We start from the raw sequence: 13,550 nt of genomic DNA on the forward strand, positions 1-13,550 counted from the left end.
CAAATTTAGGTAGTGTGAGTAGTCCGTTATATTTGTTTTCTGGCTCTGTCTAAAGACCTATCACATACTTTTTAAAAGTTTGAAGAGCCTGGTTGTCAGTTGTTCTTTGATGAAATAACTTCTTGTTTAAATATTAATGCATGTGAGGAAAAAAAAAAATCACACATGTCAGTTTTAATGAAAACCCATGTTTATCACAACCTCTACAAATAGCTTTGAATTTATTCAACTTCTGCATGAAGTCTGGGAAGTTGCCTCAGAAAAAAAGGCACAAGAGAGAGACTCAAATTTGAAACCCATTGCTACTTTCTTCATTTACTAACTGTATATATTTGAACTCCTAAATAAATATGAATTCACTGATCTAGAATTGCAGATGGACGAGAACATCTCAAAATAGGTATAACTGTCAGCATACGTCATTCTCATATTGAATATTGGGTAGATATATGCTGAACCTCCAAGTCTGAGACGTTGAGATGTCTTTGTTTCCCTGTGGTCTCAAATCTTTGGTCTATATTTCTCTGTTCTATTATTTTATGTATGACACCAGACAGTTCCACAAAGCTGTCCCTTTCAGTTATTCTGGTCATGGTGCTCAAAAAACTTAAATTGACAATGGGGAAAAATAAAGTTGTATGAAGTTGCTAAATAAGTCAAATGCCCTGTATTTGAAGCTTCTGTGTCCCTAGGGTTTCTCCTCTTAGAGGAGCCTGACTCGCAATCTATCTAACTCCGGGGCCTGGCACGCAGGGCTGCTGCCGAGTAAGCTAGGTTAGAGCTCCATATATGTAAAGCTGGTCAAATTTAAAACAGTTGTGGTTTCTCTGTAATAACTTTTCCCTGAAATAATGTAGAAAAAGGCAGAATGAGTGGTACTGTGGGAGAAAACATGACCAAAAGGACATGTTGTCTGGGAATTTCTTTGTAAGGCAAATATGATTCACGGAGTAGACATACAAGGCCAATGCAGCCAAGGATTGGTTGGAAATTTGAGTCTCAACCTTTGAAGGGTATTTAGTTTAATCCCCCCAGCCTGGTGTGTGTTACAAGTATCACATAAATAAAATCCACTTTTGAGATTGCTTAACCAAGTTTTCCCAGCATTCTATTTTTTCCATTGTCTTTTCCAACTAGATTTGCCCAAGTCTTTTTTTTTCCATCCCCACTTCCCCTGCTTATAAAGCACATTAGCTTTGTTTAGTAAGCAGAAGAATCTTTTAGGAAATCCCACTGTTGGGCAAGATTTTATTTCATAAATTAACTTTCTCAGGGAAAAATTTTTTTCCTCTTCTGTTATTAATCTACAAAAGCAGAATGCCATATGTAATCAAAATTTTTCCAAATGACATGAGTAAGGGAGTTTTTCTTTTGCCTATTGCGAAGTATAGTTGGCAGATTATCTCTAGAATGTGAGTTGCACGGATTGACCCACAGAGGGAGTTAACAAGCGTAACACAAAAAAATTAATGATCACCTAAAAGTCTGGTTTTGAAAGAGAAAAAAATCATTTAGAGTGCAGTTTCTTCATGAAGAAAAAACCAAGGACTCTTCCTTTTCCATAGGTTAATGTTTTCATAAACATTTTCTATTTTCTGTTCTCACTCATTGGTACATACAGGCCAGAACCACCTGCTTAATGCTGACTTGACTGTATTTGAGATCAGCGATGGGAATATATTCTAAGCTCTATGAGGCCAGGGATGGTGTCAGTCTTATTCATCACTATACCATGCATCTCTTAGCACATAGAAGGTGACAGTAATAATTGAACAAATTCAAGGGGACAAAAAGTAGAGATTCTATCTTGGGGACAAATAGCAAATAAAAGTAGATTTGGTGCTTGTTCTTTGGTAAATGATTTGACAACAAATCCTTATGAGATGGAATTAACGTGTAAATTATATTTTATACATATTTACATTTTTATAATTTGACTCAATTTATTCATTCAACAAATATTTATCGAGTGCCTATTATTTCTAGGCATTTCTCTAAGTATTTGGGATACAATGCTCTACTGTACTAGACTAGACTGGCAGTTAATAATAAAATAATTGGTAGAAAAAATTAAAGCAGATTAGAGGATATAGAGTCGGGGGTGGGAGAGGCTATTTTAAATGGGATGGTCAGCGAAGGCCTCTCTGAGGAGAAGCCATTTGAGGAAAGAACTGAAGGAAGTGTGGGAGTGAGTTATGCAGATATTGGGAAGATTCTTCCAGTCAGAGGGACAGCAAGAACGTCAGCCTTGAGGTGAAAAATTTCCTGAAACGTTTGAGGAGCAGCAAGAAGACAATGTGACTGAGCCTGGTTAAGCAAGGGGGAGAATCCCAGAAATTCTCCCCTTTGCTTAAGAAATGAAGTTGGCGAGAGAACTAAAGGCCAGATTATGTAGGCTCTGCAGGCCATTGTTAGGATTTGGAATTTTTAAGGTAAGTGTCTTGGGAAGCATCAGAGGGCTGAACCCAAGAGAGTGACATGCTGGGACTGACTTTATAAAGTGGTCATTCTAACTGCTGTGTGGAGAGCAGAGGCAGAGGATCGAGTGTGGAAGCAAGGAAACCAGTTGAGAGGTTCTTGCAGTGGCCTAGACCAAAGCTGATGGTGGCCTGGCTGATGGAAGTCATGGAGGTGGTGAGAAACGGATTGTAGGAAGAGAGATGTTGGAGAGAATAAAGATTGTTTTTGGCCCAAGTAACTGGGTAAATGATGGTGCCATTTCTAGAGACTAAGAAAGACTGAGGGAGGAGCAGGTTTGGGGAGAAGTAGGGTGGAGAGAAGCCAAGGGCTCAGTTTTGGACATTAAGTTTGAGATGCCTTTTAGACATCCACATGGAGAAACCAAGTAGGCAGTTGGATATGTAAGTGTGGTGTTCAGAGGAGAAGTTGAGGCTGGGTATATGAATTTGGGAATAGATGGCACAAACTCCAGAAGGGAAAATGCCTCTCATAACTCTGTTTTTGTTCTCCACCTGCATGACCTGATGCCCTGTTGGAAAGATCCATCAGCCTGAGAATCACCTTGGAATTGGGACACCACTAAGAGCTACAGTTCAGGGGCCAAGGCACCATATGTGCTTCCTATCCTGGTGGACTGAGGCAGCAGGGTAAGTCCCCTTGCGCCCTCTGCCTCAGGTTGTCCACATCTAACATGACAATATAATCATCCACCATTTGGTTCACCTCAAAGAAGAGGGATAAGACATGCATGATAGTGAAAACTGTTGCCCATACCTGGAAGAACTCCATGACTGGAACCCAAGGGTAGGGAGATTTATTTGTACTGAGATAATCAAGTCCTTGAGGGCAGTCTCTCTTTTCTAACTGTCATCATCCACAGAACTTGGTACAAGTTTCAGTCAACTACTGATGGTGACTCACTGTCTATTCTTGAAGTCACTTCAGTCACTATGTGGAAGCTGATGTGACGTGCCGGATAATTACAAATGCTTCTCAAGACAAGCCCTCTAATCTTGCCCCCCTCCTATCAGGTCTCCACTGCCTCTAGAAAGATCTTTCTAGAAAATCATGTCACTTCCTTTTTTTTTTTTTTTTGGTGAGCAAGATTAGCCCTGAGCTAACATCTGTTGCCAATCCTCCTCTTTTTGCTGAGGAAGATTGGCCCTGGGCTAACATCTGTGTCAATCTTCCTCTATTTTGTATGTGGGATGCCACCACAACATGGCTTGATAAGCGGAGTGTACGTCCACGCCCGGGATCTGAACCTGTGAATCCCGGGCCGCTGAAGTGGAGTGCGCGAACTTAACCACAACGCTACCAGGCCAGCCCCTCACTTCTTAAACTCTTTCAATGACACCTCATGGCCTTGGGGATAAAGTCTGAGCTCGTTAGCATGGCTCATAAAACTCTACATGATCTAGCCCTTCCCTACCTCTCCAGCCTTATCTGTTGCTGCTTTTTAAATGTACACTATGTTCCAGGTATTAAATATTTCCCTAACCAGCTTTTAGGGAAATGTTCTTTTGTGTTGCATCTCCTTAGAGTGACCTTCCTTGCCTTGTACACTTAGAGAACTTCTGCTGATCCCCCAAAGCCCCAGTTTAAGATCTTCCTCTTCTGTGAATAATTCCTAAGCCCATCCAAGCAAATCTCTCTCCTTCATCTGCACCAGCACAGTACTTAATTTCTCCACGACAGCGCCATCACACCATATGTCAATCATTTAGAAAAGGTCCATCTCCCACATTAGATTATGGGCTCCTTTGGGGGCCTAAGAGCATCATCTCACGGTTCTCTGCACCTAACCCAGGGCTAGGCAAGGAGCAGAAATTTAATATACATTGAGTAAAAGAAGTGAATGAATGAGTTAGAATATAAGAACCCAGAACAAAGTCTGTCTCTCTAACAATAAAGCCGGCAGCTCAGCGAACATTAGAAAAACTCATAGTGACCCAGCCAAAGTCAACAAGACGCATGCTGGGGCTTGATAATGTCACATGGGTCAGGAAAGTGAATTAGTCCGAACTAAAGTCAGGCTCTTGGGAACTCTATTTGCCTGAGTGATCAAAAATTTATATGCCTCTCTTATCAAGGGGCTTCCTCTCAGGTTCATGCTTGAGTTCCCATTGTCTTTCCAAGGGGCCTGGACTTAGCCATGGAGATGGGGCTTAGCCTTAGCCAACCCTATAGTGGTCTCTGTCCACAGGATCCCTGGAGGGCACGTGGCACAGCTTCTTATGGAAGTCAGTACAACCGGATGTCTTGGATGTGTCCAGAATGTATCTGAATGATCCCTGTGTCTGTGACTAATATACTGGGTACAGGGATGACACAACCCTGCTGACCGGGTTGTAAGTGATCTCTACCTGGTGAGGTTGCAACACATAGCCCAATGTGTTTACCTGCAGTCACACAGGATGGCTCGCCATACCCAGGGAATGTCCATGACCCTGAGACACATCATTTGCTTAAGTAATGTTCCTACCTGGCTCTTTGATCTTGACTCCTTGAAAGGGAGGCACTGCATGTCACATGTGGTAGTAACAGGGTGGGTGGGTCAAGGTGATGAGCATTCCTGCTCATACTGGGAGTTTCTGACCAAGATCTTGGAATGACCTGTGACCCACCTGAATTAGATGAGCCGCACTTTCTGGGCTGCCATATCGAAGGTCATGTCCGTTGATGGCTAACACACGATCGTTCTCCTCCAGCTGACCGTGTCGGTCCGCCACACCACCATCCAACACGTTGAAAATGAATACCCCAGGTTCGTTCACCTTGCGCACCAGTTTTATTCCAAGCTGCTCCTCAGGGCTGCTTTTGTTGAGAATCACATGGAAACTGTCATCCCGAGGTCCGTAGGTGTCTAGTGCCTGTCCGTTGTTCCTGCTTCGGAACTTCTGCTCCCGCAGCACAGTCAGCCGCAGCACCTGGCAGGGCTGCCGCAGGAGGCGCAGGGCATAGTTGTGAGGTACGTTGCTGATGTCCATCCCGTTGACCTGGGAGAGGGGACCTAGGCGTGAGCTCCACCCGCCACACCCCTTCCTAAAAGGCCCAGCCCATAGAATCACCAGGACCCTTCCTCAAAGGCTGCTCTGCTCTGTCACCTTATCCTCTGTCCAAATATCCAAATATCCCCAATCTTCCGACATTACTTCTAACCCTGCTTTCTCTGAGTGTCACCCGTACCACCTTTTCAGGTCTCTCTCAGACACCATCTTTCTTCAACCTTGTCATCACACAGGCTCCCAAATTTATTTACACAATCCTAACTCTTATTTCTGTTGCTTGCTAAACTTATTTTTCAACTGGTGGGGGTGGGCGAGGAAAAGGAAGAAAAAGTAGGAAAAGGCAAAAGAAGAAAAAGTTTTCCATGGAGCTCAAATGATTACATTAAACTGCTGTTCAAATCAAACTGAGTTGACATTTTCTTTCCAAAAATCTCCAGATGAATTTTTCTCCCTGGGTCACCCATACTGAAACTTCCAGGCCCCACTACTGTATGTGTGTGTGTGTGTGTGTGTGTGTGTGTGTGTGTGTGTGTGTGAGAGAGAGAGAGAGGGAGAGGGGAGGAGGAGGTATGTGTATGTGAGAGTGTGTACATGAATGTGTTTGTGTGTTGGCAAGTGTGTGAATATGTGAGAGTGATAGAGTGTGTGAGTGAGAGAGAGTCAGGTCTCAAGGTGGTCATGTTCTCAAGAAAAGGAAAAAAAGTCTCTGCATAGTTTCAAATAAACTAATGTAAATGGAAGTTTCTAGGCTCTTTTATTGAAAGGCTGGATTACTTTATGATGCTGCTTAAATGTCCTCAAGCTCGGCCCTCTCATTTGTGCCTCATTAATAATCTGCAGGGCTGATGCTTCATGGGGCTTTCTGCTTTTAATTACTCTGGCTAAGCAGGCCCAGCCTGGAGGGTACAGCCCCTAGTGGTTGTCACTGCTCTGGAAGAAAACAATTTCACAGCAGCACTGTGCTCTGTGCTTAAGGAGGGAGGCCCCATGGAACAGAAACAACCTTCTTGAATTTCTACGGTTTGGTAAGATTTCTTGTACTTGCATCCAATTGTTAGAGGAGGCTTGGATGAGATTTTAAGAGGCCTTCCTGCAGCACACAATTACTGGTGCTCTGCTGCATCTCCAGGGGAGAATAGAGGCTCCCGCGTGCACAGACAAGGCTCACCACCTTGGTCCAAGCACAGGTGAGCTTAAAGACCTCGGTCTGCTCTGTCACCTTCTCCTGTGTCTGGTTTCCCCCATCACATCCAGGCCAAAAGAAGGTCAGGGTCGCCTGCTGAACAGTCCTGGCAGCCCTTTTGCCTGCAAGTGCCAGTTGAAGGCCGTAAAAATCGAAATGTTTTATTAAGCAACCCTCCCAGGCAGCATAGTTTCCACTAGAACTGGGAGGAAGTCATGCAGAGTAGCTGATTGCACTGCTGACTGTCCCTTACGGTTGATGGGCCCTGCCTTGTACTCCACCTCGAGGGTCAGTGGGAGTTTCAGTGTTTCTACGACAACTGCTCTAAATTCTTTCTCCTCTTATTCCAAAGAATAAGAACTTCTTTGCCAAAGAAACAGCTTACGATGTGTCAGGAGTAGCCCCTCAGCAACCTGGAAGGGATGGGATGAAACTGTCATTTGAGTATCAGACAGGAAATATATGACCAGGGAGGGATTTCTTGTCACTTTTGGCACGTTTGACTTCTGTCTGATAAACAACTCTTCCTTTATCTTTTCTCTTCTGAAAATTCGTCCTGAATGTCCTTCCCCTCAACCAAACCTCAGAAGACAGTAATGCCCAAGGCATTCTGTTCCACCACCTGTCTCCCCTGGAATGTCTGCGGGTTCTCAGGAATAGCTTAGAGATTACTTTTTTTTTTTTCCTAGAGGGCCATTAAGCTACAGGAAATTTACTTTAGAGGGGTGTGTGAATGTAAGTGATCAGATAAAATATAAAATGTTCCATTAATCTGCTCTAAAAGCAATTTAAGAAGATATATACTCCAGCGTTATATTATTTTATGTTATTGTTAGAATAGGAGGAAGGGGCAGAAAGGAGGAGAGAGAGGAGGAGAAGAAGGAAGAGAAAGGAGAAGAAAGAGGTGGAAAAAGGGAAGAGGGGAAGCCTGGAGAAGCTAGAAGGGAGAAGGAAGAGGAAGGAGGGGAAAATGGAGATAGAATGATACAGAGATGGAGCGAGATATTTACACACAGAGAGAAAGAAGCCGAGAGTAAAGAACGAGAAAGAGAGAGGGACAAAGACCTCTCAACTAAATTACAATCTCATATGAAGAGTCCTATCAACATCATAACTATAGAAAGTGAGTGATCCATATTTATTTTAGTATTCCTTCCATCCATCCATCCATTCATCCATCCATCCATCCATCCATCCATCCATTCATCCATTCATCCAATTATTTGCTCAGAAGTAATTTTTATTAAGATCCTTTTCATGGCCCTGCAGCCACAGTCTCTACCTTTAGTATGATGTCTCCTGGCAGTAGCCGGCCGTCTCTGGCAATCGCTCCATCACCATAAATATGTTGAATAATGATATGGACCAGTGGGGTTTCACTGCCTCCCACAAGTCTAATGGAGAGGCTTTCACTGGGATTCACTCGATTGATCTTGATGCTGGTAATTTCGCCATCTGGAATCAGGTGATACAACCTTGGAAAGACTAAAATGGACAAAGACAGCATTTATTTAAGATGCCGACCCAATGGACATTTCCAACCACTCTTCTTCTTGCCAAACTTTGGTTTCAGCCAAACTAAACTATTCATTGTTCCTCATACATGTTTTCCATTTTCCTGCCTCTGTGCCAGTATAAGTTTCTCTGCCCGGAATGTTTTTCATTCTAGGCTTAAACCCAATTTTTCCTTTAAGGCTTGCATGAAATGATCCCTTCCAATTAAACTCTACACTGATCTCTCTTTCCCTCCTCTCTCTAAACATCCTATTTCCCATAAAACTTTCTATTTCTCACGACACTCAACCTTCTATTACTATTATTCATGCCCATTTCTTATGCCACCCCCCCCCATAGGACTGTAAGATCCTTGAGGACATAATTTCTGGCTGTTCCATAGTTCTTTGCACAAATCTCTGCACACAGGAGACTTCAGCTGATGTTTATTGAGTGAAGAGGTATGAATAAATGAATGAATGATGGACCAGTCTTTATGGAATGGACTACAGTTTCATCACTTACTTATCAAGGGACAAAACAGAACAAACCCACTCTTCTGCCCTCTCAGATCATTTTCAAGATTTCTTCCTGGAAGTCCCTGCTTTTCAGGCTTAGGGAATCACCAGCCCTCTCTACTAGACACTGTTGTCAATAAAGGGAAGTCAAATGGCCTGATTCATGATCAAGAAAAGAGGCCCAGGCCTAGTTGGTCCCTGATCCACCTGAATAGCCGAATTCAGAGCTAAAAAGAGACTCAGATCATCTAGGCTGAGGACTCTTCTTTCCCCATGAAATCTTTCCCAACTCTCCCTACCCCCACCCCACTGTGCCCAAACAGAAGATCTGCTCTAGTGGTTGTGCAGCTCGATAGCAACAGTCAAACCTTTATTTTACAATGAGGACATTTGAGCTTGGAGAGGGGAAGGGATGTGACTGGCTGGAGGTCTCAAAGTTAGGTGGCCCCCAGAGCCAGGTCAGAACCTGGGGATCCTGATGTCCTGCCCTCCTGTCACCTCCCTCCAGTTTCTGGGCCAGGGGTTCACAGTCAGGCAACGGTCCCACGGGGGACTTGCCCAATTGACCTATAAGCCAGCAGCACTGACTGGCACTGTTCTCCACTTTGGTTTGAACAGAAGTGTGCAGTGGGGGGCTGGCCCTGTGGCGTAGCAGTTAAGTGTGCGAGCGCCGCTGCTGGTGGCCCAGGTTCGGATCCCGGGCGCACACTGATGCACCGCTTGTCAGGCCATGCTGTGGCAGCGTCCCACATAAAGTGGAGGAAGATTGGCATGGATGTTAGCTCAGGGCCAGTCTTCCTCAGCAAAAAGAGGAGGATTGGCATGGATGTTAGCTCAGGGCTGATAGTCCTCACAAAAAAAAAAAAAAAAAAAAAAAAAGTGTGCAGTGGGGACACCATTAAATGCTGGCCAAGCTACACCTAGTTTGGTGAAAGAAGGGGCTCCTCCTGAGTCACTTTGAGGCTTGAGTTTGGATGTGGAGGGTGGAGATGCTTCTGTCTCCTGTAGCTGCTGACAGCTGCCTTTGCCCTAAGATTCTCCCTTAATTACGTCATCTGGAAAGATCAAAATTGCTCTATTTTCAAATCCATGACCTTAGTCCATTTTCCCTAATGAACTATGAGTTCATTAACAAGTACTCAACTCTCTAGTATTGTTTATACAGAATTAAAATTATTTCGAAGTATTGTAGAATGTGATAAAGCAATTTAATGGCCAGAGAAAGCCTGAGACACAATAAGTGTGGATCCTTAACCTCCTTTGAGATTTAATTTAAAGTAAGCAATTGGCTTATCTGTAAGGCTGTGGGCAGTGGCCATAATCCTTGTGCTAACAGTACTTGGATGATTGAGTTCAATCAATGTTTAAATTACTTTGATTACATTAAGTGGGCTGTACCACAGCATTTGTTGGAATAGGTCTGGTGAAAAGGGAATGGAAATTAAAAAAAAATTTTTTGAGCAAAGAAACATTTGGAAATAATTATCAAAGCCCTTGGTTTTCTCTTTCTCCTCTCCTTCTTTCTACCCTCCCTCCCAATAGATTTACAAAAACCATACTCCCAAACCTAAACTACTCAAGGATGTTTGATTTGATAGTCCAAAAGGACACATCCAGTTACGCTTACAAATGATGTTAATTACAGCCATACCAATGAGACTCTAGTGCCCTTGAAGAGTTAAAATAATTTTTAGGGGCTGGCGAGGTGGCATAGTGGTTAAGTTTGCATGCTCCGCTTCGGTGGCCCAGCATTCACAGGTTCAGATCCTGGGTGCAGACCAACACACTGCTCCTCAAGCTATGCTGTGTCAGTGTCCCACATACAAAATGGAGGAAGATGGGCAACAGATGTTAGCTCAGGGCCAATCTACCTCAGCAAAAAAAAAAAAAAAAAGAGGAAGATTGGCAACAAATGTTAGCTCATGGCCAATCCTCCTCACCAAAAAGAAAAAAAAAAAATAATAATAATAATTTTTAAACTACCAAACTTGTGCTGGTCTGGAAAGAAACAGTTGTTCAATATTGTGTCCTCACTTAAGGACTAAGGGATATAATATTATTTACCAAGTGTTTATTAGATGCTGGGCATTGAGCTAAGCAATTTGTATGCATATTTTTTGTTTAATCCTCACAACAACCCAATGAAGTAGTTTATTATTATACCTGTTTTTCTGATGATAAATGCTGAAGCTTAGAGAAGTTAATTAACCCGGCCAGCGTCACACAGCTGATAAGTAATGGAGCCAGTCTGTTTACCGATATTAAAATGATGGGTAAACCATGCCATGAACCTTCACCGGACTAACCGCAGCTCGTTGAAGCAATGAGACTCGAAGGCCATTTTTGAATGCTTTGTTGCCTCAAAAATCCTATCAAGACATCACTTCCTGCCTTGCTGAATCTTAACACCTCACCCCATTTTGGGTAATAGCTTCCTGGGGCATCTGAGGAAATCCATTCTCTCCCTCTCTAAGCCCCCAGCACACAGAACAAGGCCACCATCTTCATCTTCCCGAACCACAGCTCCGATCCTGCAGTAACTCCACACAAACGCTCTCAGGTGTGTTCACTGCCCCAAACCAAGACTCCTAAATGGCCTCTGGGACCCTTCTAACCCAGCCTTAACCTCATCTCTCACCACTTTCCAACACACGGTCAAGACCCCAATGCCCGTCCAGGTCATAACGCACCCCTTCAACCCGATTCCCCGGTCCTTCTTGGAAGCGTGCTCTTCTCCCTATGGCTGCATCGTCACTTACTTATAGCTCACTCTGTGTGGTATTTTCTTTTCTTTCAGTCTTAAATGAACCCCTTGAATAAACCGAATTTTATCATCTTCGTATAAAATTACAGAGCTTAGGCCAGTCCCTTACACATAGAAATCTCTTATTAAAAATATTTCTGCAATAAACTTGCAAGTAAATCTCATTCAGGCAGGAGGAAACTTCATACGGAGTAGAATTAAGGAGCCTTTAATAAGAGGGGGAGACTGGCAGGAAGGAAGTTATAATCCTTTTATTCATTGCACAAACATTCGGTGAACACTATAATGTGCCAGATACCGTGCTTGGCCTCGAGAATACAAAGACTCAGAAAAAGAACCCCTGCCCTTATAGCTACAGTTACAACGAAGGGTGACATTGCTATAATAGAGACACAGCTGCTTTAAGAACATAAAGGAAAGGGGACTGAGGGAGTCAGGGAAGGCTTCCAGGAGGAAGCAAAGCTTTTGCTAAGGCTGGAAGGAAGAATTAGAATGCAGCTGAAGGGGAGTGGGAGTGAAGGTCGACAATAGCATGGAGGTGTGAGAGACAGTATTTACAGGACTGCAGTAAGCTCAGAGTAGTTAGCGCATGTAGTATGTGTGTGTACAGAGTGAGAGGTGATAAGTAAGCAAGATAGGGCCTTCTCTGACTGCTCACAAGATCTCTGAAGGCATGATAAAGACAGTGGTTTGGGATTTACCTCCCAGGCCCCAGGAGTGGAGGGCACTTAGCACAATGGTTAAAGGAGTGGGCTCTCGAGCCAGAGGACCCGAGTTAAAATCCTGGGTCTGCTGTTTTCTAGCTGGGTGACTTCGGGCTAGTTTCTCAAACTCTCTGGGTCTCAGTTTCTTCATCTGTAAAAGGAGAATCATAATCCCTAATCCTCAGTATTATGATGTCTAAATGACTTAGAACACTACCTGGCACACAGGAAAGCTCGGTTTGGGCTTTTTTTTTTTTTTTAAGCTATTATTATTACTGCTCTAAAGTTCTAATATAAAGTGAAAGGAATAGGAGAGTATTTCCTCAGCTCAGTTTAGATTGGGGAAAACACATAGGATCGAAGATCCAATAACCTCCTTTGCATGGATTCTAGAGCCACGTTACCTGGATTCAACGTCTAGCAAGGTGATTTGGGGCAAGCTAAGTAACACCCTGGTGCCTCAGTTTCCTCATCTGTAAAACAGGGATAATAACAGTAGCTACTTCACAGGGTTGTTGTGAGGATTAAATCAGTTAGTGGGTGAAAAACACTCAGAACCACACATCATACATACTCATAATAAGAATCCTTACATAGCGTTTCCTAGGTGCCAGGCACTGCTCTAAATGCATTTCACATAATTATTCTTCTTTACCTGCATTAACCTAGCACCTGAAGGTAAGGGTTCTAAAACCTTTTCTCTCAATCTACATAAAAAGAGAAAAATAATTTCTGCCTTTAGTTACTTATGTGAGAAGTAGGCTGATGAAGGTAAAAAATTTTTATGCCCTTGGGAAGACAGGTGTCATCGAAAGTGGGTGTTGGTCAGGTTGTCATCACCCCTGAAGTCATTCGGAGAGCCCAGCCCACATCCAGCTTTGCAGGGGAGTTCATTTACCTTCAGGGGCAGTGGGGTTTTCAGAATCTTCTCTGCCCTCGTCAGCTTGGTTGGCAACTGCACTTCCACTCTTCGTCCTTCGAAGGACACTCAATGCTCGATTTATTTTTTTGAAAGATCTGCTTCTGATAGTGGATCGCTCAAAGGGCCGTGCTGAGGAAAAGAGAGAAGGCTACGCATTCATAGAAATCCTCTTTTATGTACACTTCTGGTAAAATACATACAATGCGACATGAACAGTGATTACTTCTATCTAGGTGGTAGGATGATGGAATTTGCTTATCTATATTTTCCCATTTTTCTACAATGAAATATGTATGGCTTGTTTAAAAATCTGCTTTTCTTTTTTTCCTGGACTGGACTGAACACAATAGCACTTTTCTTGAGCAGCATGGATGGGAAGGCCCTGACACTGCGGGAGCGATGAATCATGAGGTCTAACTTCAACCCCTTTCACCAAGTCAGATTACACACATTTTTAATGATCTGAGGTACTTGTGGTTTCATTTCACTTTGGA

General features: G+C 43.3%; 1 protein-coding gene across 1 annotated transcript in view; it reads right to left on the reverse strand.

Moving 5' to 3' along the window:
• The window catches only part of LNX1 (ligand of numb-protein X 1), a 113,876-nt gene that overhangs the window by 26,322 nt on the left and 74,004 nt on the right, over nt 1–13,550 (reverse strand). Inside the window, exons 4-6 of the mRNA XM_058547055.1 lie at nt 13,033–13,185; nt 7,937–8,139; nt 5,088–5,459 (exon numbers count right to left, since the gene is read on the reverse strand). Coding sequence (XP_058403038.1) covers nt 5,088–5,459; nt 7,937–8,139; nt 13,033–13,185 — 728 coding nt within the window. The remainder of the gene's footprint in view (nt 1–5,087; nt 5,460–7,936; nt 8,140–13,032; nt 13,186–13,550) is intronic.

Source organism: Diceros bicornis, chromosome 8 (genome assembly GCF_020826845.1).
Source record: "Diceros bicornis minor isolate mBicDic1 chromosome 8, mDicBic1.mat.cur, whole genome shotgun sequence".
NCBI classification, from domain to species: domain Eukaryota; kingdom Metazoa; phylum Chordata; class Mammalia; order Perissodactyla; family Rhinocerotidae; genus Diceros; species Diceros bicornis.